General features: G+C 42.3%; 2 protein-coding genes across 9 annotated transcripts; both read right to left on the bottom strand.

Moving 5' to 3' along the window:
* Nucleotides 1-386: 386 nt before the first annotated feature.
* Nucleotides 387-3,108, bottom strand: vgll1 (vestigial like family member 1). 6 transcript variants are annotated; one of them, XM_056600424.1, is made up of 5 exons: nucleotides 2,731-3,108; nucleotides 2,202-2,317; nucleotides 1,555-1,764; nucleotides 1,022-1,393; nucleotides 387-464 (listed from the first exon to the last, which is right to left on the bottom strand). In XM_056600424.1, exons 3-5 carry the CDS (start codon nucleotides 1,736-1,738, stop codon nucleotides 427-429), a joined length of 594 nt encoding a protein of 197 aa, XP_056456399.1. In that variant the 5' UTR covers nucleotides 1,739-1,764; nucleotides 2,202-2,317; nucleotides 2,731-3,108; the 3' UTR covers nucleotides 387-426. The 6 variants fall into 6 exon arrangements, with proteins under 6 accessions (XP_056456399.1, XP_056456400.1, XP_056456397.1 ...); XM_056600425.1 differs by having other exon boundaries at nucleotides 2,206-2,317; XM_056600422.1 differs by having other exon boundaries at nucleotides 1,555-1,751; nucleotides 2,206-2,317.
* A 96-nt stretch (nucleotides 3,109-3,204) lies between these two features.
* On the bottom strand, nucleotides 3,205-23,668 carry adgrg4a (adhesion G protein-coupled receptor G4a). Of its 3 annotated transcripts, none has more exons than XM_056600418.1 (39): nucleotides 22,805-23,668; nucleotides 22,600-22,676; nucleotides 21,615-22,253; nucleotides 20,823-20,920; nucleotides 20,657-20,715; nucleotides 20,342-20,396; nucleotides 20,048-20,085; nucleotides 19,637-19,785; nucleotides 19,238-19,294; nucleotides 19,053-19,106; nucleotides 18,787-18,916; nucleotides 17,887-17,993; nucleotides 16,977-17,205; nucleotides 16,695-16,860; nucleotides 16,325-16,471; nucleotides 15,721-15,858; nucleotides 15,579-15,624; nucleotides 15,176-15,279; nucleotides 15,059-15,092; nucleotides 14,862-14,930; nucleotides 13,016-13,101; nucleotides 12,858-12,925; nucleotides 12,735-12,762; nucleotides 12,576-12,598; nucleotides 12,261-12,403; nucleotides 11,893-12,019; nucleotides 10,993-11,099; nucleotides 9,540-9,765; nucleotides 9,249-9,414; nucleotides 8,879-9,025; nucleotides 8,380-8,517; nucleotides 8,238-8,283; nucleotides 7,837-7,940; nucleotides 7,632-7,753; nucleotides 6,893-7,158; nucleotides 6,330-6,429; nucleotides 5,758-6,044; nucleotides 5,245-5,343; nucleotides 3,205-4,706 (listed from the first exon to the last, which is right to left on the bottom strand). In XM_056600418.1, exons 2-39 carry the CDS (start codon nucleotides 22,667-22,669, stop codon nucleotides 4,480-4,482), a joined length of 4,899 nt encoding a protein of 1,632 aa, XP_056456393.1. In that variant the 5' UTR covers nucleotides 22,670-22,676; nucleotides 22,805-23,668; the 3' UTR covers nucleotides 3,205-4,479. The 3 variants fall into 3 exon arrangements, with proteins under 3 accessions (XP_056456393.1, XP_056456394.1, XP_056456395.1); XM_056600419.1 differs by having other exon boundaries at nucleotides 15,071-15,092; XM_056600420.1 differs by having other exon boundaries at nucleotides 4,617-4,706; nucleotides 5,700-6,044.
* Nucleotides 23,669-26,729: the final 3,061 nt, after the last annotated feature.

Raw genomic sequence — 26,729 nt, 5'->3', positions numbered from 1 at the left:
GGTGATGCAGCGGGAGAACAGGTTAGTCAGAGAAGCCTTCTGTACCGAGAGTCTGCTTTGCTGGAGGCGTGGACGCTTTTGGGATTTTTTGCGTGTCGAGGCCACAGTCATTCCACACCGACCGTGAAAGAGAGGGGGAGAGAGAGAGAGAGAGAGAGAGAGAGAGAGAGAGAGAGAGAGAGAGAGAGAGAGAGAGAGAGAGAGAGAGAGAGAGAGACAGGCAAGACCAGGAAGTGAGTGCTTCCTCGTTTGAGGGGGCGGCTCACCGGTTTGGCGAGAACACATCTGCCAGACAGACTTTCTTGCAGAGCGTGTGGAAAGGTAGCCATTGCTTGAGCTGGGCTCATGGGTTCAGTTATTACCAGTCTGTTAACTGCCCCCCCCCCCCCCCCCCCCCCCCCTCCACTCGGGCAAAAACTTGTTTCTTTAGTACCAGTAGAGGACCTTCTTGTCCACATTCCTTCCTGAAAGAGATAGGAAGACAATGAGTGGAACTGTCTGAAACCACTCACAGACAAAAACACAGCACAATAAATAACAACTATACTGTCTGAACAAAGAGTGTGCACTAGATCCACCTCAGTCCACACCGCTTCAGAGAATACGTTCCTCTGCTTTACGGCTTCAAAGTGAAACACCTTTAAGACGTTTTTGATAGATAAAACAAGGCATACATCAGAGTGTGTTTAGAACAGCAGGTCTACCGGGATGGTACAACTGTCTCTGTGTGTGTGTGTGTGTGTGTGTGTGTGCGTGCGTGTGCGTGTGTGTGTGTGTGTGTGTGTGTGTGTGTGTGTGTGTGTGTGTGTGTGTGTGTGTGTGTGTGTGTGGAACAGCAAGCCTACCGGGTTCATACAACATTGTGTGTTTAGAACAGCAGTTCCACCGCGATGATACAACAGTGTGTGTGTGTGTGTGCGTGCGTGCGTGCGTGCGTGCGTGCGTGCGTGCGTGCGTGCGTGCGTGCGTGCGTGCGTGCGTGCGTGCGTGCGTGCGTGTGTGTGTGGAACAGCCAGCCTACCGGGATCAAAGTCAGCGCTGGGATCCAAGGCGTCCCTGAAGGCGGCCGGCCCCGTCCAGCTGGGCATCAGCTCGGGTTTGGACCCGGAGGCCAGGCCGGGGCCCATCTCGCTGCGGTCGCTGTGCAGCAGGTTGAGCAGGGACGTGGCGTACTGCTGCTCCGTGAGGCTCTGGCCCTCCGCGCTTATGGAGTACGGGATGGGGGGCAGCCCCGGGCCCCCCGCCTGCCGGACGGGGAAGGGCTGCCAGCCGGAGGGCGCCTGGTCCACGGGGCTGAAGGGCAGGCCGCCCTGGGACCCCTTGCGGCTCAGGAACTGCGCCTCCGGGTAGGAGCCAGGGGAGCTGGCCGTCCACTGGCAGGTCGTTGGGTCCTCTGTGAGTCGGGACAGGAAGGGGGTCAACGCACATGAGTGACCAGCTTTAGATGGATTTGTTTTGGACATTAAGGACATCATGGCTCGAGGGTTTCCTGAAATTGTCGTCCCCCTTCTCTGCCGACTTTTTGTTGCGTAGTCGGGCTGGGTGGTCCCTTACCTGATTTGAGGAACTTGAAGCTCTTCTTGGGTTTGATGGGCTTGGCCCTGTCGGCCCTGGCAAGGGCCCGGGAGAAGTGTGCGTCCACCATGCTACCGATGTCCCCCTGGAAGTAGGTGAGGATCACACTCTGGGAGTTCTCCTCCATCTTCATCGAGAACGGGCTTCCTCCCACGTCGGCCATCGGTCATCTAAAACTGGGAGAGATCCCTGGAAGTTCAGATGGACTTTACATTTTCTTTAAATTTTCTTTGCCCGCATTCTAGTTCACAGAATTCTTGTTATTATAGATGATATTGTTTTTTAATTATTAATTATTAATTAATAATAATTATTTCATTCATTTATTATTTATAAAATGTATTCATTTAGATGTTCCCTTCTCAATGTTTATTTGCTTTTATCTTAATAGTTTACATAATTTATCAACATTATAGAAGAACAAAACTCACATTCACAAGTCGATGGAATGCCCTAAAAGCCATTAAATATGTAATAATTGTACAGTACATATGCCATCGAATCATGTAAAACAACGAGGATAACATACCATTCCGTCCAACAGAGCAAACCATATCTTTCATAGAAAAGTCAACTTGTAATATCAATGAGGCCAGTTTCAGTTCATTCATATTTTCAAAACATACCTACACTGTATAATATTCCCCATGACGCCATTTGGGTCCAGCTTCTTCTCATGATGTTTCCCATTTAAGAATTAATGCCAAGAAGTTGTGTTTGGTCGCTCTGTATATGACGGATACTAAAGCATAAAACCCAGCAGATGTAATACATTCTGAGTATTGCATATTAAATGCAAACTGATAAATTACGAATATATTTATAACAAGGAATTTAATAATTAATAACTTTGTTTCATGCTTGATTTTTTTTCGGATTACTTGTGTTGTTAATCTGGGAATGTTGAGTTTTGCTTTGCATCGGTATGCATTGAGGAAGCGCAACATCTGATATGATCTGATCTGTAATGATCACTTCATGTCAAATGACAAGGCTGTGATGCTGCACCAGTTTCAAATGGCAACTTTTTGATAAGCCTAATAAAAGCTTGATCGGTTGCATCATGCTCTGGGCTCAACATACTTTATGATCACTGCTGGATTCAGTACCAATTTAAAAGTACATTTTGGTTTCATATTAAAAATGTATACATACTTTTACTTGCTTCTCGATGGTGAGCCAACACTGACCAAGGAACCAGTCCTTGGAACGATTGATTAGTGAACAAACACCTGATGTTGGCGCGTACGTGAGCCAAAAAACATCTTAATTAACATACTATCACTGGGTGACCTTGCAGATATCGTATTAATCCATCCAATCCCGGTCAGCCAGCTCACAGTTGCCTGGTTTCCTTTCTGCTTGTGGTCCTACAGCCGGCTGTGGCTTCCTTCAACCCACCTTTAGTCGGTGTGTTAGCGCGGTGTGCTCCGGTCTGAGGGTGTGAGTCTCCAGGAACGGAGATTAGAATGAACAGAATGCCAACGAGCAAGTTAGTCCGTAACCAGACTGACACCTTATGAGAGCATTCCTCAACGATGCCAACAGACACAGTGTCATAAATGTATGTGCACACTCTAGTCGGATCAAAGGGACTTTCATTTTTTGATACTCATACGTGGGGGTGAGGGTTATTATTAATGGGATAATCATCCGATTCATCCTGTTTGTCAATTTTTAAGACACACATTTGTTTTTGAGTTTAGCTCTTACAAAAACAAACCCCTAAGAAGCCCATATGCATGTTTACTGTCTGGATCGATAAGCTATTCATGACTAACACAGTACAATGCAGTACAAACAAAGACAATTACTGCATGCACTTACCTAATTAAAATAATGAACCGCATGCTTCCCATCAGCTTCAAAGATTGATGGGGGCAACATTCCCCACTGTCACAAAAGCTGCTCACCAGGCATCAAGTACTACGATCAATATTGAGGTAAACACAGGTTAACAGAAAGGACTGCGCATCTCATGATAATACCATTTTCTATAGTTATAGACTGAGCATCTTCCAGTGATTTAGGTTTTTGGGGATTTGTTTTTATATGTTTAGCTGAAATACTCTTATTTGGCCAAGGCAACCAAAAATATATAATATTTTTGTAATAATTGTAGTTGATAGTGTTTTCCTTTGTTGCAACTCATTTTAAATTGCCATCTGTAAACAGATATTAATGTCTGTGTAGATTTATAAATGTCCTCCAGATTTACACTACACAGTTATGCCACTAGATGTAGTCACAGCATACTTATCACCAAACCCCAGTGAGATTGCCAGTGTTGTATATCTCTCTTATCTACGGACATATAGTTAATGTAAAATAGCCTGATGATGTCATAGCACCTCAGCTTCCCTTTTCTGTAAAAATTGTGGCTCCGCCCACACAGGCTATATTGAGGGTGCAGCTCAGGTAGTGTCACATTTCCACTGGAATTATTTTGAACTTCTGTTGTGAAGGCTTGGGTGGTGGCCGTGGCCCACAAAATTTGAGAAAAACCTTTATACAGATCAGACATTAATATGATCGAAAACTTTAATTTTTTCCAGTAAAGACAAATATATACATTGAAAAATAACAAATATAGCTTTAAAATGAATAAACCAAATATCTGTGAAACTAGATGACTGCCTCTGTTAGGCATAAAAAAAGCAGTTAAGCGCTCAAAATAGCAGATGTTTAAATCGTCTCAGTTTACTTTATAGGATTTTACTAATGTACATATAAAAGCAAATAACTTAAAACCTCGACCTCAGCATTATTTCTGCCGTTGCCTGGCCATTGATGAAGTAGGTACGTTAAAGTTTCTCTTTGTGTTCCATGAAATTATCGATCTCGCCCCCCTTCAGTCATCTTGATACCATGACCCTCATGTCGGGTCTTTGCCATCAGGCCACACTACTGATTAGACCAGGACACTGAGGTGTTGGTCTTTATGTTGTTGGGAGTGCTGGCGGGTTGAGCCACCTGTAGAAGGAGTCCGGCTCCCTCTCTCCCGGGGTGGACGGGCAGGGACTCCGTGGTGCTGGAAAACTCTGAGGCCTTGATGATGGACGAGGTGTCCACCGACCCCATGGCGTGCGAGTTGGGCTCTTGTTTGGGCCGACTGGTGGAGCGACTCCAGTCTAGAGGGTAGAACATAACGATAGAATATTAAATAAGATACTTTATTTGTTCAGCACCTTTTTAAAACCTAAAAAAAGTGCTAATGCCCACAATGATAACAATTGCTTATAACACAGACGATACATGGATAGAAAAAAAGAATGGATAATCAATATTCTGCCTCAGCATCATATTCAGCTGATACTTTGTCACGCTATTGGTAGGAACGATTAGAAGTGGAGTTCCAGAGACTAAAGTATCAACAATCTCCTTGTTACCGTGACGTCCCAAATTGATGAGGCTAGTTTATTGATGATTTATTACCTCAATGAACATGATGGAGTCCCATTATGACGCAGACGCTATTCATTTGTCACACAGCCACCGCACACACACACACACACACACACACACACACACACACACACACACACACACACACACACACACACACACACACACACACACACACACACACACACACACACACACACGCGCGTGCACGCACACACGCACGCACCTACACACAGAGCCAACCCAGACCCTCACAGCAAGTACCTGAGTCACTGGGGTTGAATCGGTCAAAGGTCAAACGTGTTCTCCACTGTTTCCTCACGTTCTCCTTCGTCAGACAGTGGAACACAAAGATAAAGAAGCCTGGAAACACAACGAGAAATATATTGGTGGTTCATATTATTAAAATCATAGATCATACTGTCTAATTTATGTCTGCTTTTATTTAATTCAGATCTTTTAGTCGCTTTTAACAAATTAATTATCGATTAATTATTATGTGTATTATATTTTTCAAGATGCTAACCATGAGAAATGTGCCCATTTGTATAACTATTTCTAAATAATAATAAAAATGTGACTGTATATTGTATATACACATGTACTCGGTGAGGCAGTCCGTGTTATTGAACACATACAAAGCAGACTCATGCGTAAGAAACACTACCACTCAAAAACAAAACCATTCACCACACGGGACCTAAAAAGTGTTACTCTACCACGGAACAGGAACGACATCACAAAACATCCCGAGACGCAGACGCAGACGCTCCTCACCCTGCAGACTGTTGAGGATACAGAACACGTAGAGCATCACCGTCCTGCCCGGCCCCACGGCGAAGAAGGCCGAGAGCCAGGTGAGGCCCAGGAGGACGGTGAGGCTGGCGGCGGCCCGCAGGTCCTGCGCGGAGCCGCCCGTGGCCGGCTTCCCCAGCGGCTTGTTGGTGCGCATGCGTCGGATCTGGATCAGCACCACCACGAACACACCGGTGTTCCCCAGCACGACGAGCAGGATGAAGCCCGCCACCGTCACGTAGAAGTGCACGTCGCTCTGGATCCAGCAGCTGCCGGAGCGGGAGCAGGCGGTAGGGTTGGCGGAGGAGGAAGAGGAGGAGGAGGAGGAGGTGGGAGTGGTGGAGGAGGAAGAGGAGGAGGAGGAGGAGGAGGAGGAGGAGGAGCGGGAGGTGGAATAGGAGGAAGTAGAGGAGGTGGAGTTGGAGGTAACAAGTTTGATTGTTTTCAGGTTTATTAATAGCGCATTAACCTTGTCTTTATTTACATTTTTGGTGTATTATCTTCTTGTAAATAAGCGAGACCTTGGGGTTACGTTGTATACAGTAGATTCTTACAATGGTTCAGATGTTTCATCTGCTGCTGAAGTTATATTGCTGCTGCCATAGGCGTCTACATCAGTGGCCAGCACCACTCCCACTATGATCAGGGGAACACCTGCAGACGCAAGAAACAACTTTTATTAGGCTTATTTATGCTGTTGAATATCAAATATGAATAGTACAATCCATCCTTTCTTCCTCAACACATTAGAAGAATTTATTTATACATACTGTTTTGTTTTGCCTACCTTTGCAATATTCAGAACCATTTTGCACTATTTAGAATTTGTTTATTATACATATTACTTATTTTATTTAAATTGACCTTTTATACTTAACGCACTGTGGGTGAGAGACACAATTTCGGTTCCTCTATTTGTCTTGCACATTTGTTGACATTGACAACAAAGCTGACTTTGAACTTTGAACTTTGAACATCATCAATTCTAACTCATACAAACAAAAGGCAATATCCACAACGGAAAACAAATCATCGTAGGAAAAGCGAAACAACGAAGAGCAAAAGGAGACCAACTCAAAAAGCGCTGTGTTCCACCCTAAAGCCTCGCGGTGCTTACCCCAGCCCACCACGCAGAGTTTGAGGATGTAGGACCGCACGTACGCGTTGAAGACCTTGATGAGGGCAAAGTACATGTGCAGTGCCTCCAGCCCCATCCAGGTGAAGGACGCCAGCAGGAAGAAGTGCATGAGCACGGCGGTCAGGATGCACAGGCCGTAGCCGTAGCTGGACATCCAGGTGTTGAGCAGGTACAGCAGGTTCAGGGCCAGCAGGGCGGCCGATAGGTTGATCAGAATCTTGGACGGGTGATCCCGACGCAGTTTTCTATAGGGGGAGAGAGAGGAGGGGGGGGGGGGGGGGGGGGTGAAGGAGTGAGTGGCATAGGTCTTCATCTTTATTTTATACTTCTAACATGCACGTGGTTGTTGCGTTGTGTGTTGGCCGTCGCAAGTGTTTCAAATGCACGGTGGCCTTTTGCGAAAGATCCTAACGAATTGCATTTCATTTATTCAAATAGAATAAATGTGTCTGTTAAATGACGTAGTTTACGATTATATGAGGTGGTCCTTTCTTGTTGGAGTGATGTGGGTGTTCTGTGTTCTATCATTGAGATAGAGACGGTGATGAACGAAAGAATGCAACAAAGACATGGAGATAAAGAAACAAGAAACGAGAGAAAGAATGAAAGAAAGAAATAAGTAACGAAAGAAAGTAAGGGGTGATTCAGAGTGATTGAAGTGGATCATTTGCGTAGAACTCCTGTTAATTGTGAGGAGTTAGCATTGCAATGAACTCACCCAAAGATCAAGTAAGTCATAAGGGTGATGCCAAGGAAGATGGAGGATATACCACACCCCAGATACGAAATCAGCGTCATAATCTCACGGTCTTTCTCACTCATGGGGGCCCTTGATATGTCCTGGAAAAGTACACAAATAGTATCACCTAGAGGTCTTCTCATACTTCAAAAAGAAACACCTCCTTTACCATTTTGTGACTCACCAAAAGCACAGCAAAGCTTGTGAGGTGATTGCAGGAACAGCTTGTCTTAATAGCAGATATAGCCCGAGTCTCACACCCCGTGCTGTTCCAACGACCTTGACCCTCTTCACGTACACACACACACAGGAGCAGAATTTGAATAACCAAATGCTTTTAAACATTTACCAAATGTGAATTAATTACTGAAACAAGCTTCACAGGAAATATTAGCATTGTCTTTAAAATAAAATCTAGTATTGAACAAAAGCACAAAACATTTACTTATTTTGTATGTCATCAATATAGCACACAACTAAATTCCATTATTTTCTGCTCTTTTTTTACTCCTTCTCTTCAGAACTCTCAAATCTTACAGACAGCCCCTTTAAGCAAATCAACCTTAAAGCGAGAGAGAAACGCACCGTTATCACCAAAGTCCCAGAAGACGCACGTCACGTTCTCATGTTCCTATTTGGACAGAAAACCAAGAGAATGGTGGACATTCATTCAAAATACAAAACCTGCTCCAAAAGCTGATGATTGACGAGAGCGACCACTTATCACCTGCATGGCTCTGTTGTTGCTGAGGGTCACCTCCACACTCTGATTGAGGTTTTTCACTGTTCTGTTGTTGATGCTGGCCGAAATGACATAGCTGTTGAGAGTCCAGTTACCCTCTGCTTTGATGGCAATGCCTGTGTCCTTTGTGAAATAATGAAATTTGACTTGACTAAAGGTGAAATGGTGGGTATGTTATACTTTGAAGTGTTCAACTAAAAAGAGAGAAGGAAAGAAAGAAAGACAGGAGGAAAGGAAAAATGGAAAGGAAGGAAAACAAGAAAACAGTTCACACTAAAATGGAATGGCTGCCATTATAAACCTTCTCAATGTCAATTGAATCCCTGTTTGTTTCTGTTGTTGTGTGTGTGTGTGTGTGTGTGTGTGTGTGTGTGTGTGTGTGTGTGTGTGTGTGTGTGTGTGTGTGTGTGTGTGTGTTTGTGTGTGTGTGTGTGTGTGCGCGCTTGCGTGCGTGTTTGGCGTGCCTGCATGCATGTGCATTTACATTGAAGAGGTCTTGTACTCCATAGAACTGGAACTGAAATCTGGTTTTGTTTCCGTCCGCTGCGAGTTGATTTTTGAGCTCAGCTGGCAGGGCGATAGACGCAACCGTGCCTGGGATTGGTTCAGCAAAGCTCTCGTTGACCATGAGCTAAGAGAAACAAAAGGGTTGACAATCCAAGAGGGTGTCACAATCCAACAGTGTACCGGTTTAATTGGCAATTTCTGATAAATTACATGGAATGTAATCACATTGCTAAATTAAAATAATGCTGTAATTGTGAGCTCACTTCAGAAATTACAAAATTACCGCGATGATTCTTGGATTCTAGTGTGTGCACGGGTATAATTAGGGTGCCTCTAAAGTAACTTACCTCTGGGGTCATACCATCAGCATAATTAGTAACGCAGAAGGTGATTCCTCTGAAGTTCTTTGGCTTCACGTTGATCATGGACACAGCCATTGCAGGGAAGGCCACGTTAAATAAATCCCCTGAAAACACTGCCTTGTCCCCGATTCTTTCTGTGAGTTTCAGCACCCTTCAATGACAGATTTGTTTTCATATCAGTATCATATTTATGTATTTCATCATCAATATATAAAACTACTACTAATAATGATCTAAAACACGATCTTATAAAACCCTATTCAAATGTTTTCTTACATGTTAGACACTGGAGCCATGTCACTCCTGGAGTTCAGAATATCTGAGATCATAGAGAAGATGTCATTGCTGAGCTCGGCCGTGACCACGCTGACGTCTACGACATCATCCAGCTTCCCCATCACGGTCACCATGTCTGAGGCGCTGAGCTCTCCGTCGCCGCTGCCTGAGCCCAGCTCAACGTCCACCAGGTCCTGAATGGTCTGCACCATGTCCATCGCGTTCTCTACCATCCAAAGAGACAGGGTTACCACTTGATAAAATGTACATTTACACTAAAGTACAGACAAAAGAGGATTAGGGCCACGTGTGATTATGTCTATTTTTTTAGTACTGAGTTTAAAGTCAGAATTCTGAGTTTAAAGTCAGAATTCTGAGTTTAAAGTCAGAATTCTGAGAATAAAGTCAGAATTCTGAGAATAAAGTCAGAATTATGGCAAAACACTGACAGCCAGTCGAAATGTAGACGCTCTTCGCTTGCGTGGATCCCAGGGAACACCGGCAGGCACTTTTGAATTGTACGCGATGAGAGACTGAGCGACCAAAGCGGAAACAGAAACATTCGCAGCGAAACTTTATGAGCGACCAAAGCGTCTTTGTTCACAGTGTTTTTATTATTTATTTCAGAATTCTGACTTTAAACTCTTAAGTCAAAAATAAATTCTACTCAGGCTAGACACCTATAGAACTGGCACGCTCTGCTATATTGCAATATAATAAAGTGTTGCTTAATATGTGTGTTGTGAAAGAATCACTGTATTCACATCAACTTTGTTTCTGCAGAAGATGGACCAATGACGTCACATATATTACAGTAAGCTTGTCGCTTTCGCTTTAAGTGTTGCTTTTTCGGGATTTGAAGTCTGGAATTTATTTCAAAAGGTCTGAGAACAGAGAGAAAATAGTATTAGTAGCAAATATATTTGTTACTATGCTGAAGTAACAGTGACACTTGAGGTCTGATTCATACTTCTCCATCAGCACGTCGGAAAAATTCTGCTTTGCAGAGGAGATGGAAGAGAACTAGTGGGATATTCCCAGGTATGCTACCTACTTTTACACTTGCCGGTCACATACAAGCGGAAACATGGGTGCAGTATGGAATACACTCCCCTCCCACATCACAGTCTCTCCAACCCTCTCTTCTTTCAAATCTACCCTCAAAACCTACCTTTTCACACTAGCCTTCCCCACCTAACTCCCACCTTATTCTTCATGTTTAACCTCTGCTTTTATTCCTAGTCTGTCTTACATACTTTTGATAGGGCAATATGTAAAGCGTCTTAGAGTACCATATTAAGCGCTATATAAATTTCATTTATTATTATTATTATTATTAGTAGTATAGCATCTGTGACAGAAGCCGGGGGTGCAGGTCTGTGTAGCAGTGCTGATACAGCATTATGAACTAGCCTTGGTTTCCTAGTTAACATGTGTGTCTGTACGCTCCTACCAGCTGTGACATTCCAGTCGTTCAGGTCAGATATGATCGTGAGGGGCTCGCATTCAGTCATATCGGGAACCTCCCAGCTGGTCATGTCAGAGTCGACATCGAATTTACTGGACAAAACAGTAGGAAAGAGGAAGATATCAGGTAATAAAGGGTGTTAAGAATACAGTAGAAAATACAATAAGGATACTGCTATAACCATGAATCCGCTTTTAGGGTCATGGCTTTTTACGAATAATAATAGTCTACATTAAAACTGTCTCTATGACTCTCTGTAATAGCAGTCAAGGGCCCTATTTACTTACCGTTTAGCCAAGATATGAAAGCCAGTCCCAATAAACATCAGCACATCAGGTGTTTCATTATCCAATCATAAAACTGATAGCCCTTAATCCTCAGTTGTTGTGTCTTGAGCAATATTAATATCATAAGCGGTGGTTTATGATGCACAAGAGATGGAACCCTTTATTACATTAATATTACCCAAGGAGGAAATTGATTTCGATTTTGATCAATGTTTTATTTCTCTAATCATAGTGGCTGGCATGCTATGATCAATCCTAGCTTGTCAGAGTTTGTATGCAGAGAGCAGATAGGCAGAGGATTATAAAAATGTCGGGATATCTTTTTTCCAATTGTTGCTATGGAAACAGGTTGTCCTTTATTAGCGCTCAGCACACAGATGACAGGAACCGTTGAACGCGACACCAAACAAACAAAACATGTCCTTGAGTTTGTTTGAATAACTCTTACATGATTTTATCACCAGAGTATTCCAGCCATGCTAGAATATCCTTCAATGGCTAAAGACTAAGAAAAGGCTTATTTTCAACAATGTTCACATTAATATTCATAACACAAAGACAATTCTAATGGCGAGAGAGAGGGTCATAATTATCTCACCAATCCCGGAAGGCTGTCCTGTTGAAATCCCTCTGACATTTCAAGGCTCGCTTGTTCTGAGGAAACGTCTCGGGCCACAAATACACCCCGTAGATGGTCTTCAGAGTTTCTTCTGGACAGCTTGGCCCTGAGGGACCGACATAGTGACATCATTACAACGCAAAAACGCTTTCCATTGTTTGAAGCAGGATAGTCTAGTCGCTTGGCTGTTTGCCTCCACAGCTGAAGGGCTCCCCAGCCCCAATGCCAGCACTCTACATCATGAAGACATCCATGTGCAAGATGCCCAACATTTACCAGCTTCTCTATGATATGTATGTATTCAAAGGAGTTATTCCATCTGAAAATAGTTTGGGATCATGTCTTACCAATGTACCGTACCATCAGCTGTGTTGTTTGAATGGAAAGAGTATCGTTACTGAACGTTTGATTCAGGGTTCCTACTATGAGGGTTTCCAGTTCTTTGACAGTTGACAATAGATTTCCCCGAACATGGAAGGTGCAGTTATATCTGTCGATGACATTCTTGGTTAGTGACCACAGGTTGTTCATATAGATACATGTGTATATATATATATCCATATATATATTCTTAGTTCTGACCTAGTATAGATAGATAAATATATCTATGTATACTAGGTCAGAACCTTAAATGTGGACACATGTCAAGGTTTGCTACCTACTCTTCGTTTAGCCGGTGGGAGATCTGAAGAATAAAGAGAAATATAAGCACACAAAGCTAGCTACTAATTTATCTTTTGATATATTAGGGAAGTCCATTGAACCTTTACATATTGTCCATGTTCATGTGATGTGATTTAGAAATCCCACTCAGCACTCACCTGTTGTACACCATATTGTTTCATGTTCCTAGTAATCAGGGAGCAAAACAAAGCAAATAATTTGACAGAGTGCATTGGTTTGATGCATGGTATGGCAGATATTGGACCTGCTTTGACACCAACCTGATACTATTTCCAAATATCCAGAAGTCCACCATGTCCATGCCATTTAACACCAGTCGCTCGTAAAGCTGGGATCCAAATGGGGTTGATGGTGGGTGGTTAATATTCAATGATAAACTATTTTTTTACCTGCTGAGAACATGCTTTTAATATCTTACCCAGCACTCGATAGCAGTTGTTGGATTTGTAGCGTTGCCATTCAATTTCAAGGTCAGGTTTACTCCAAAGAACGAAACCATTATGCCTGTTGAAAAAATATTATACTTATCATAAGGTAGAATACAGTAAATATTTGTGGCAGGATTGGCTAGTGGCCACAGTTTTCGATGGGTTTTCCTGGGTGCGATCACCGATGTCTGCAATGTATTTGACCACCTAGACGGAGATGACCTAACCCCTAACCTTCTCTTGAAAGACCTGGATCTGAATATACCGTAGGTCACTTGATGAGTGAATAGTTAACTGAATAGTTAACAATTCTAAGCAAACCAGCATGGCATCCACTGAAACCACACAAGACACACACAAACACACACACACACACACACACACACACACACACACACACACACACACACACACACACACACACACACACACACACACACACACACACACACACACACACATAATCACACACACACACACACACACACACACACACACACACACACACACACACACACACACACACACACACACACACACACACACACACACACACACACACACACACACACACACACACACACCAGAGATTGAAATTAACTTTTTTGCCCACCAGCCACTGTGGCAGGTAGATTTAAAAATCTACCAGCCACTCATCTTTTTTACCAGCCACTTTTTATACGCTTTATATTTTTTTAATATATGCGTACATTTTAAACAATGTAATAGTAACAATAGATAAGAAAAGTGTTTTTCATACACATCTTTTTTTCCATCAGAAGTGATTTTTACTGTAAGTGGGTTTTACCAAGGAACAGAGTTGAAAGACGTTACACTCTTACCGCATATGATAAACAATACACAGGTATCTGCCATGTTAAGTCATGTTTATTTCAAAGGTGTTACGATGACAAGTTAACAATAAAACAACATGCATGGCTACACCATCATAACATGTTATTTACATGTGACTGCATACAAATGTGTCCACAGACCTGGTAACTAACGTATGATAGTAAGCATTATTGGCCCTTAACACTAATATTCAGAGAAAAACACTGCCTCAAAAGGCTATTGGCTTAAGCAATACAAGTAGAGGCATATGCTTGAACTTTATACCCTGAACTTTTAAACGTTGCAAACGTGCAAAAACATAATTATATATTTATGTGGCATTCAGTCCAATGCTGAAAATATATCTGTGGCATTAGGCCAATGCTGTGGTAATGTGTGTAAAGTATGACCAAGTGTTTCTTTCTGTTCAATAGATAGAACTTTATCAATCCCCTGTAGGAGAAATTTGTTAATGTTTGCCCCTATAAAACAATAAGGGTAAAAAAATTAATACAAAACACGATGGTAACTGAGTAAGTCAAACCGTCCAATCTGAAGGCTCTACTTAACCACACCCCCTACTCACTTCCACCAATGCAAAGTGAACAGAACTGAGTAGGGGAGGGCGTAGCCTAACTAGTTTGTGAACGACCCAGAGAAACGCAACGCAAATTCAATGTGAACATGTATGAGGCTTTAATAAAATCCTGGACGATTTTGAAATTCCGCAAAACATTTTTTAAAAGTGTCTCAAAAAGATGCAGGCATGTCCGGGCTAAAGAGGACGTCTGGTTACCCTACGTACGGGAAACACATTTGATTCCTACCTGTAACACTGTTAAATAGCGGCCCAAATTGGTAGGCGCTATCCTGGCGCCTACACACACACACACACACACACACACACACACACACACACACACACACACACACACACACACACACACACACACACACACACACACACACACACACACACTAAGAGGAATGTCATGTACTCACCAACAGTGTTGTTGAGCGGCACTTTGGTTGTTGTAGGACTGGAAGGACATTGCTGGGTTGAATTTGTAGCTGTGGGTTGAAAGAAAATGATTAGTGGTTGCTGAAAATACCATTTAAGAAGAAAGAAAAAGAGGTTGTAAACACAAAACATGTTATAGTTTAATTTTGTAAATATGAAATCAGCGTCATAATCTCACGGTCTTTCTCACTCATGGGGGCCCTGGATATGTCCTGGAAAAGTACACAAATAGTATCACCTTGAGGTCTTCTCATACTTCAAAAAGAAAAACCTCCTTTACCATTTTGTGACTCACCAAAAGCACAGCAAAGTTTGTGAGGTGATTGCAGGAACAGCTTGTCTTAATAGCAGATATAGCCCGAGTCTCACACCCCGTGCTGTTCCAACGACCTTGACCCTCTTCACGTACACACACACACAGGAGCAGAATTTGAATAACCAAATGCTTTTAAACATTTACCAAATGTGAATTAATTACTGAAACAAGCTTCACAGGAAATATTAGCATTGTCTTTAAAATAAAATCTAGATTTGATCAAAAGCACAAAACATTTACTTATTTTGTATATCATCAATACTAGCACACAACTAAATTTCATTATTTTCTGCTCTTTTTTTTACTCCCTCTCTTCAGAACCCTCAAAACTTACAGACAGCCCCTTTAAGCAAATCAACCTTAAAGCGAGAGAGAAACGCACCGTTATCACCAAAGTCCCAGGAGACACACATCACCTTCTCATGTTCCTAGTTGGACAGAAAACCAAGAGAATGGTGGACATTCATTCAAAATACAAAACCTGCTCCAAAAGCTGATGATTGGCGAGAGCGTCCACTTATCACCTGCATGGCTCTGTTGTTGCTGAGGGTCACCTCCACACTCTGATTGAGGTTTTTCACTGTTCTGTTGTTGATGCTGGCCGAAATGACATAGCTGTTGAGAGTCCAGTTACCCTCTGCTTCGATGGCAATGTCTGTGTCCTTTGTGAAATAAGGAAATTTGACTTGACTAAAGGTGAAATGGTGGGTATGTTATACTTTGAAGTGTTCAACTAAAAAGAGAGAAGGAAAGAAAGAAAGACAGGAGGAAAGGAAGAATGGAAAGGAAGGAAAACAAGAAAACAGTTCACACTAAAATGGAATGGCTGCCATTATAAACCTTCTCAATGTCAATTTAATCTCTGTTGGAGTGTGTCGACTGTTTGTTTGTGTGTGTGTGTGTGTGTGTGTGTGTGTGTGTGTTTGTTTGTGTGTGTGTGTGTGTGTGTGTGTGTGTGTGTGTGTGTGTGTGTGTGTGTGTGTGTGTGTGTGTTTTTGTGTGTGTGTGTGTGTGTGTGTGTGTGTGTGTGTGTGTGTGTGTTTGTGTGTGTGTGTGTGTGTGTGTGTGTGTGTGTGTGTGTGCGCGCTTGCGTGCGTGTTTGGCATGCCTGCATGCATGTGCATTTACATTGAAGAGGTCTTGTACTCCATAGAACTGGAACTGAAATCTGGTTTTGTTTCCGTCCGCTGCGAGTTGATTTTTGAGCTCAGCTGGCAGGGCGATAGACGCAACCGTGCCTGGGATTGGTTCAGCAAAGCTCTCGTTGACCATCAGCTAAGAGAAGCAAAAGAGTTTACAATCCAAGAGGGTGTCCCAATCCAACAGTGTACCGGTTTAATTGGCAATTTCTGATAAATTACATGGAATGTAATCACATTGCTAAATTAAAATAAGGCTGTAATTGTGAGCTCACTTCAAAAATTACAAAATTACCATGATGATTCTTGGATTCTAGTTTGTGCACGGATATAATTAGTGTGCCTCTAAAGTAACTTACCTCTGGGATCATACCATCAGCATAATTAGTAACACAGAAGGTGATTCCTCTGAAGTTCTTTGGCTTCACGTTGATCATGGACACAGCCATTGCAGGGAAGGCCACGTTAAATAAATCCCCTGAAAACACTGCCTTGTCCCCGATTCTTTCTGTGAGTTTCAGCACCCTTCAATGACAGATTTGTTTCAGTATCATATTTATGTATTTCATCATCAATATATAAAACTACTACTAATAATGTAGTAGTAGATCTTATAAAACCCTAATCAAATGTTTTCTTACATGTTAGACACTGGAGCCATGTCACTCCTGGAGATCAGAATATCTGAGATCATAGAGAAGATGTCATTGCTGAGCTCGGCCGTGACCACGCTGACGTCTACGACATCATCCAGCTTCCCCATCACGGTCACCATGTCTGAGGCGCTGAGCTCTCCGTCGCTCCCGCTGCCTGAGACCAGCTCATAGTACAGCAGGTGCTGAATGATCTGCACCATGTCCATCGCGTTCTCTACCATCCAAAGAGACAGGGTTACCACTTGATAAAATGTACATTTACACTAAAGTACAGACGGAAGAGGATTAGGGCCATGTGTGATTATATATTTTTAGTACTGAGTTTAAAGTCAGAATCCTGAGTTTAAAGTCAGAATTCTGAGAATAAAGTCAGGATTCTGAGAATAAAGTCAGAATTATGGGTCAGCGACCGGCTACCCCGGTCAGTGAGAGTCACTTTGCTATTTCTGATTTTTAATTCAGAATTCTGACTTTAAACTGAAGTCAGAAATTAATTCTACTCAGGCTAGACACTTAAAGAGGAACTGGCACGCTCTGCTATATTGCAATATAATAAAGTGTTGCTTATGTGTGTTTTGAAAGAATCACTGTATGCACATCAACTTTGTTTCTGCAGAAATTTGCAGAGAAGAAGGACCAATGTCTGTTTCATACTTCTCTATCAGCACGTCGGCAAAATTCTGCTTCGCAGAGGAGATGGAAGAGAGCTGGTGGGATATTCCCAGGTATGCTACCTACTTTTACACTTGCCGGTCACATACAAGTGGAAACATGGGTGCAGTACAGCATCTGTGACAGATGGAAGCCGGGGGTGCAGGTCTGTGTAGCAGTGCTGATGCAGCATTATGAACTAGCCTTGGTTTCCTAGTTAACATGTGTGTCTGTACGCTCCTACCAGCTGTGACATTCCAGTAGTGCAGGTCAGATATGTTCCTGAGGGGCTTGCAATAAGTCATATCGGGATCCTCCCAGCTGGTCATGTCAGAGTCGATATCGAATTTACTGGACACAACAGTAGGAAAGAGGAAGATATCAGACAGGGTAATAAAGGGTGTTAAGAATACAGTAGAAAATACAATAAGGATACTGCTATAACCATGAATCCGCTTTTAGGGTCATGGCTTTTTACTAATAATAATAGTCTACTTTAAAACTGTCTCTATGACTCTCTGTAATAGCAGTCAAGGGCCCTATTTACTTACCGTTTAGCCAAGATATGAAAGCCAGTCCCAATAAACATCAGCACATCAGGTGTTTCATTATCCAATCATTAAACTGATAGCCCTTATTCCTCAGTTGTTGTGTCTTGAGCAATATTAATATCATAAGCGGTGGCTTATGATGCACAAGAGATGGAAACCTTCATTACATTAATATTACCCAAGGAGGAAATTGATTTCGATTTTGATCAATGTTTTATTTCTCTAATCATAGTGGCTGGCATGCTATGATCAATCCTAGCTTGTCAGAGTTTGTATGCAGAGAGCAGATTGGCAGAGGATTATAACAATTTCGGGATATATTTTTTCTAACTGTTGCTATGGAAACAGATTGTCCTTTATTAGCGCTCAGCACACAGATGACAGGAACCGTTGAACGCGACACCAAACAAACAAAACATGTCCTTTTTTTGAATAACTCTTACATGATTCTATCACCAGAGTATTCCAGCCATGCTAGAATATCCTTCAATGGCTAAAGACTAAGAAAAGGCTTATTTTCAACAATGTTCACATTCATATTCATAACACAAAGACAATTCTAATGGCGAGAGAGAGGGTCATAAGTATCTCACCAAACCCGGAAGGCAATCCCGTAGAAAGGCCTCTGACAGTTCATGAATTGTATGTCAAATGGAAACGTCTCGGGCCACAAATACACCCCGTATTTGGACTCTAGAGTTTCTTCTGGACAGCTCTTTGGCCCTGAGGGACCGACATAGTGACATCATTACAACCCAAAAGCTTTTTCCATTGTTTATGATCTCAAAAGTCGACTGTAATGCAGTATGAACATTGTTTGTTAATGACCTTATGTTGCATGGTTATGTTGTGGTTTTACCTTCTGTGGTGGAGTTTGTACTCATTGTTGGGAAGCTGAAGGTTGTGTCAGTTGCTGTTAGATTCAATCAAAGAGGATTGTTCAAAAACAAAAGAGTTTTAGTGATGTTGCAGATAGTTTGTTGCCTGCATGAACCAGCTTATGAATGACTCAAAGTAATGGTATGTTGAAAACTGTTGGCTGACCTGGTCTGGGTGATTCTGAGACTATAGGTGGTGGCTCTGTCATTGTGTACAACGGCGCTGAAAAAGAATTGTGTTCATTCATGTTTAAAAAATGAAATGATGTGCACTTGCGTTTGGATCCATAGTGTGAATATGTATGTGTGTGAGTGGGAGTATGTTTGTGTGTGTGCGTGTGTTTAGGGGGGGGGGGGGGGTGTTAGGGAGTGTGCGTGTGTGTGTGTGTGTGTGTGTGTGTGTGTGTGTGTGTGTGTGTGTGTGTGTGTGTGTGTGTGTGTGTGTGTGTGTGTGTGTGTGTGTGTGTGTGTGTGTGTGTGTGTGTGTGTGTGTGTGTGTGTCCAAGTGAGTGTGTGTGTGTGTACTTTGTATGTATTCAGCATTTGCTATGCATTATATACCCACCGACTGGTTGAATGCTAAGATCATGGATATCCGTCCTCAGGGTAAGGGAGTCATAGGAGAACTCTGGCTCCAGTTTCATCCTCATGTCAGCCTGCACCAACTCAACACTCTTCTTGGGACTAATGCTCACAAACACCTTAGAGAGGAAGCTATAGAGACACAGCAGGAATGTGAAGGAACATGGTTGAGATGGGAACTAATAACTAGAAAGCTACATTAAGGAAACACATTCATAAAATACTGTGATGTAGCAGGGCACTCTAGATCAGACTATAGAAAAAATAGATGATAGAAATTAATTAAATAGACTGAACATGAATGTAACATGCTTGATGTGCACGCCAATGTCTGTCCTTTCAGATCACATCCAAGGATATACATTTTGCTAAGATTGCGACGTTTCTATCTTACCAGTAATCAAAGGTGAAGTTCCCAAATTCTTTTGATTTCTGGGTTGGAAGAAAATAAGGATTTAATGGAAAAAAAACAATACTTGGTTTTTGGTTCTTAACTTTTGAGCATGAATTTAGATTGTAACCTTGAACTTGAAATGTTTTCAATTTTTAACCGGTATTGAAAAACAACAGTCGCATGATGGGGTTTCCAACCAATTCCCAATCTTAGAACCCTCCTTTATCATGTGTTGTGACATACTGCTGTCTTTCCCTCGTGGAAACTCAAACGTGACTCTTCATTATGATTTACCTTAGGGAGTTGTATGTATAGAGCAGCAGGGTTATCGCCTGCAAGACAACGCCGGCTGTATGGGAACACAAATAACAAGAGATTAGATCCGGTGACGTGCTCATCCCAGTTCACCTGTAATTTGTAGATAAGAACCACGACATCCCAGACAAAGAACATCCTCTTATTGGTCTGAAGCATAAAGGAGCACAAGCGCATGCATGTGCGGTAACAAACAAACAAACTTAAAAGCGCTAGATAAATCCAAGTTTTTATCTCAAGAAAGGTCTGCAGTTGACAACCCTTTTTTATGGCCTTTGATTAGAGTTCAATTACCTTTGAGAGAGCACTGACACGTTCTGAACAGAAAAGTTCAGCGGGAAGATGCTTTCCATCTAATGAGAAAAATAATAATAATAAATAATTCAGAAGTAAAGTATGAGCCTATAACTGCAGGCCTTCATGGAAGCCATGTAGGCCCTACAGGGTAAGGTTTCCATACCCAGTGCCTTGTGATTGATTCCAGGCTGCTGTTGGTTGCATCAGATGTGTTGGAGTGTTTGATATAAGCCCACATTTTAATTTCGTAGCTCGACCACTCTGAAAAAAAATGGTAGGAAAGAAAGTAAATGCTCAAACATCAAGTTGGCAATACTTTAGATGGATATCCACAACCATTGTTCCTGGAGAAATGAAACTTTGTTTACTTTACTCGGCCACATGCAGTATATCACAATGGGGCTGTGACATTTGAGTTCAACATCTTTCCCCTGTAGTTCCTCAATACAAAAATTACCTCATACCTTCCTTAACAGCAACCACTACAGTTAAGCAAAGTCGATACTCCTATTTTCATAAATCTTCGATTTGATTTAACAAAGCAATGGTAAAGGTGCTGACGGTTAGATTTAAGAACTATTATTTCACTGTAATTTGTTAGAAACGGCATAGCAATCTGTCAGCTATTACTCAATGAAATTCTCTGTGGGAATATCAGTATTCAGTTGACTGCGTCTGCCTCTGTATGAACCAATGTAGAGTTTAGACCGTTCCCAGCCTACGGTATATCAGCACTTGTCCTCCCTGAGTGGTGCAGAAACCACCCATGTGTGAAAGGCAAAACTTTCTCAATGCCTTTCTCAATTTTGTTGTTTAGTTTCAAAATCTTGCTCTCTTATGGTCTTTTTTCTGCTCTCTCTCTCTCTCTCACTTTCCAAACTCCTGAACGTTATCTACCTCAGCTTTCACACGGTGGACAACACAATGACACAATAAGGGGTAAACCGACGCTCACCACAATGCAGGCTGGTGTCCTCTTTGGGAGGACAGCTCGCGGGTGAGCGGTGATTCCAGTGTCTGGCGTCCCAGCTCACCACGTCTCCCTCCACGCAGCCCAGCAGCATGATCTCCTCGGCTCGCCATTCTCTGGCCCACATCCTGAACAGGCCGATGCCCCCCATGAGGGTCTTCCCGTCCTCCCGCCACACCGTGCCATTCTGGTCCACCGAGTGAGGCCAGGCCAGGGTCAGGGTTCCGTTGGGGGCCAGCCGCCCAGACGCGGGGGGGTCTACGGCCTGGTCCAGACGCCTCGTCCCGTTGACGTAGAGTCGAAGGTGCCGGCTCGCGGCTGACCAGGTCAAACACACAGACTGCCAGACTTTGGGTGACAGCGATTCGTTCAGGGGCCATCGGGCTCCAAACAGCACCGCCGTGATGCGTTGGTCGTCTCCTTCCAGTCCCAGCTCGACCGCCGGGTTCCCGGGGGCTTTGTAGGCGAAGGCGGTCCATTCGGTTATCACTGTGAGGCGTAGCAAGACGCACACGCTCAGCTCCTCCAGCTCTGGCACAGACAGCCCTGGGTCCAGCTGCCACATGCACGGCTTGATCTGGAACTCAGCCTTCTTTCCCCACAGACTGGGGTTCCCATGAATGTCTTAACACACACACACACACACACACACACACACACACACACACACACACACACACACACACACACACACACACACACACACACACACACACACACACACACACACACACACACACACACACACACACACACACACGCAGGAGTGAAGTAAATTATGTTAAATATAAGGCAAAGAGTGGATAGTCTATCAGTGGACTGGAAACTGGGTCCAAAACTATAACTTTTTACGAAACTATAGGAAATAGTTTTTGACTCTCCTCATCATGATATCAGAAACAATGAATTTGAAACAATACTACAGAGAGAAATACTTTCAGATGTTATCAAGGTACTTTAAAAGGCATACTTGAACCCTGAAGATACATAGAAGACTGCAACCACAGCCAAAGCATTATGATGGGTGGACTTCTGGCCATGACCAGTCTGGAATGCACATAGCAAAATAACATTTGCCATAAACACAAAATAAGCCTGAAAGAGTTATTTATCCAACCAAGCTTCCTTAAGGAGTCCCTCAGTTCCGTTATACGATCAAATCCATATCTACTCACCAGTGTGTTTCCTCTAAATCTGATTTAATCTGTAAAAAAAATAATCTCTAGCAAGTGAGCAAGTCACTGTTAGAGGCTTGTTCTAAAAAATCATATGTCTCCTCCTCAGAGTCAGTTCCATTCTCCAGAAACAGACCATCGCACCCTCTCCTTTTGTACCATGAGTTACTCATTAATCCCTGGTAATAAACGTAGCTGATGTAGCCCATAATGGTTAAACTTTGCCTCCAGTCATATACATGCATCCTGTTTGCCAAGTTCCTATTTCTCATAATTTGATTTAGGGCAAATACCTAAAAAAAGGAAGTATTGAGTTACTGCGGTGTTCACTTTTGTGCTTCCTTGTGATCCACACACATTGCTTTAGATAAGCACACACATTTCCAATTTATCTTCTCCACTGAAATGCTTTGTATTTGTAATCTGAATCTTTGATTGCAGCTCCTGACTCTCTCTCATGTGTGAAAACGGCTATCATTCCCTGATCAGGGTTAGGTCTTGGCTTAGGGAAAGTATGGGGACCTCTCTAGTTTCTTTATGCTCCATACCTGTGTATTTGTGTCCATATGAATTCTTATATATATAAGAAGGCACTCATTTTTCAAATCTAACTGATAACTGCTCAAACAAAGGTAATTTGCTTCTCTGGTGATAAATGACTAAAACTGTGCTGTTCCTTATTCTGTGGTTCTGTGCTGCTACTAAGAGGTTCTGAATAACCAACACATTTATTAACACTTTTATTTCTTATTTCTCTTTTTCTGTAGGTACAGGTCATCAATGAGCAGGTAGGGGCTCTGAGTGATTTGGATGGAAGTTTTGGAACAAGGTAAGATCACCAAGTGATATCATGTATTGCAGTGTTAGAAATGCCATAGACATTAGGACTGAAGGAAGATCGCCTTTTAAATTCCTCTGTAACGTTGCATGAAAGAAGAATCATTTTATCACGCTTCAATGTAGAGGATGAATCAGCCTTTAAACAGGCCTTTCTAATCCCAAAGGCATATGATGGACACATCTGGATGATGATATCTGTGGAATATATCACACAGTAAATACAGGGTACTCTATCGTGACGTGATGGTCTGCAGGGTCCCGCCGTGTTGACGTGCTCCTTTGGCCTGTTGTTTGGGTGCACACATGAACGTCACCCTGCATGTGTGCGTCACATAGACATGGTTGTCGACGGGCCGGTCGGAGTCTAGCTGTGATCCAACACAGTTCCTCCAGCCTAATAGTTAGTTAGTTAGTAAGGAAGTTAGTTGTTAGTTAGTCAGTTATTAGTAAGTACATTTGTTACTTAGTTGTTAGTCAGGTATTAGTTAGTAAGTTGTTAGTTAGTTAGTTCATAAGTTGTTTTGCTGGTTAGTTAGTAACACTATTAGTTGATAATTAGTAACTTAGTTAGTTTGTCATTTATTAGTAGGCTAAGTTATAGTCATTAGTTAGTTTGCAAGTTAGCAAGTTAGTTAGTTAGTTTCTTTGTTTTTTTGTTCGTTTGTTCGTTTTTTTTATAGTTTCTTTGTTTGTTGCTTTACAGTTGATCTATGCACTTCTCGAATTGATTCGTAGAAGACCTACCACCTACTTCATTTGACTATCTCTGTATCTACATAAGACCTTGCCACGACGACCATAGAAGTAGCCTACATATTATGCCTGTCTGCTTACCTATACTCATCATGTCTTTTGCTATTCGTTCTTCTCTGGTGCCAGGACTGTGGTTTTGGAGATGGGGGCACGACGCTCTGTGTTGTGTGTGGGAGGGGATACTTCAGTGTGGCCTCCTATAATGTCTCGTTGCGGCTAGTAGGACATGGACATCGAACGTCCAAGTGCTGTCACGTGATTCCACTTGCCACCCCCACTGACGTCACTGGCTAATGACTGAAACAACCTAATTGTGATTGCAAAAACATGCGTTTGTGAAATGTGTTTTTGATGGGTGCGCTCCTTAAGCTAACGTATTTATCCACCATAGCAGACACTTTAAATAATAGTTATAATTACATGCAACTTATTTATCTCAACGAAAATTCAAATAGTATGCTAGATACATACAAATATATAGAAAGGAAAATATACGAAAATGAAATGGCTAAAGTTAATGCAAAATTATGATGCAGTCGAGTACAAACATACAGTCTACTCTCATTGCAGTCTTTGGAAGTTAATTCTGACTGATATACTGTTATCTTCCACAGCATGACATAACACATCTCAGGAAGTGGTGGTGCTCCACTTTGTTGGAGAATCTCCATAACGAAGGGTATAGATCTTCTGAAGCAGATGATGTGCTGTGTATTCCACTATTAACACAACCGTAACAATGACCTACAAAAACTTTTTGTAGGTCAAAATTTGTGTGTGTGTGTATGTGTGTGTATGTGTATGTGTATGTGTATGTGTGTGTGTGTGTGTGTGTGTGTGTGTGTGTGTGTGTGTGTGTGTGTGTGTGTGTGTGTGTGTGTGTGTGTGTGTGTGTGTGTGCGTGTGTGTGTGTGTGTGTTTGTGCAGTCATTGCAGACGGTTTGCTCATTTCACGGAGGAGGGCAGACAGATGGCAAGAGGAACTACCACCTATCTTCGGTATCCCGAGGAAGCGCAAAGTGTCCGAAATGGAGGAGACATAATATTTGTCATTTCTTTACTTCTTTAATTTTAATTGGTTTGTTGAGCAGAGCAGAAAATAATTGAGTTATTAAGCACACAATATACACCGTAAGAAAATAAAATGCAGACTTCACATTTAAGAAAGACTACTGGGGGATGTTAATTTCAAAATCGACATAAGTTGACCCTCTTTTTTTCACATGGAAATTGGGATTGTCGCTGTTGGCCTAACCTCCTTGAAATCATTACGACAAGAACGCATTGGAGCGCTTGTTTTTGGGGATACTAAATCATCAAAATCGTATAAACATTTGTTTTGTACTCAAAGTGCAAAACAATGTGCAATTGCCTATTTATTTTATTTTATCAGTTTCAGGGCGGAGAAACTGTGTTCCCAAGAGGCTGAGCTTACAGGAAGTTACAGCAATCTTGCAAAGTCTAAAGAGCGCAAAGGAAACGTCCCTGTTCTACTGTTCTTTCCTCATTTCATGACAGCTGCTATAAGAACAGCAAGTCACTTAAGAAATGAAATCGTTTTACTTAGCTTTGACTCTTGCTACAGGAGAAATCGTGGCTCTTTCTCCAAGAGTATAGTCGCTGAGCTCTCATTTACCGAGAAGCAGCAGCACAGTGTTTGGGTTAGCCGCTCTAAGTTACCCGTGGAGAACGTTGCGTCAAATTAGTTCCGTAAAATCATAGTTATTTTATTTGGTCATCACGGGGGGCCACAGGGGGGGCCAGGGACATGTCTAAAGGGGCACTGGCCCCTGTAGGCCCCCGTGTAGAATCGCCATTGATGGCCCGTGTTGTAGCAATGTTCACTACCATGATAAAAGCACCCTGCAAATTGAATAGGCTGTGTTTGTACTCGGGGCATATCCGTCTAGGAAGAATGGTCCATATTGAACCTCACCATGATTGAGAGCATGGTGAATCTCCACAATCCAAACCAAAACTCCAGGCAGGTTGTCAGCCCGACATCTAACCCAGAGTGCCCTCCATTTAAATAAATAAATTAGAATCAGTTAGGTTACTATCTACTGCTTAATAAGGGAACAAAATGGTGATTTAGCTTATGGCGCACAAAAAAAAGCCCTTGCGCAATAATATGAATTTCAAGAACTGGGTTTTGGTGGTTTCCAACATGCGAAAGATAATGTAATAATTGGAAAGCAAACAATTTCTGTTCCCTTTTTCTTCATTTGTCATGTGAAGGCGTTCCCCATTTTGTTATACTTTTCCATCATTGCCAGTACGTTTTTTTTTTATTATATCAATATTAATTTAAACAAAAATAAATAAATAGAAA

This window comes from Gadus chalcogrammus, chromosome 10 (genome assembly GCF_026213295.1).
Source record: "Gadus chalcogrammus isolate NIFS_2021 chromosome 10, NIFS_Gcha_1.0, whole genome shotgun sequence".
NCBI lineage: Eukaryota > Metazoa > Chordata > Actinopteri > Gadiformes > Gadidae > Gadus > Gadus chalcogrammus.
Note: the sequence above shows the minus strand (reverse complement) of the source record. Positions and strands in the feature narration are given on the sequence as shown.

Excerpts from the sequence above, each read along its gene's own strand:
- adgrg4a (XM_056600418.1), bottom strand. The coding sequence starts at position 22,669 with ATGGCCAGAAGTCCACCCATCATAATGCTTTGGCTGTGGTTGCAGTCT. Across the intron at positions 19,107-19,237 it reads CTCAGAATCACCCAGACCAG|CAACTGACACAACCTTCAGC; the intron begins GTCAGCCAACAG and ends TGAATCTAACAG. Across the intron at positions 18,917-19,052 it reads TACAAACTCCACCACAGAAG|GGCCAAAGAGCTGTCCAGAA; the intron begins GTAAAACCACAA and ends TCGGTCCCTCAG.
- vgll1 (XM_056600424.1), bottom strand. The coding sequence starts at position 1,738 with ATGGCCGACGTGGGAGGAAGCCCGTTCTCGATGAAGATGGAGGAGAAC. Across the intron at positions 1,394-1,554 it reads CTTCAAGTTCCTCAAATCAG|AGGACCCAACGACCTGCCAG; the intron begins GTAAGGGACCAC and ends CCCGACTCACAG. Across the intron at positions 465-1,021 it reads CAGCGCTGACTTTGATCCCG|GAAGGAATGTGGACAAGAAG; the intron begins GTAGGCTGGCTG and ends TATCTCTTTCAG.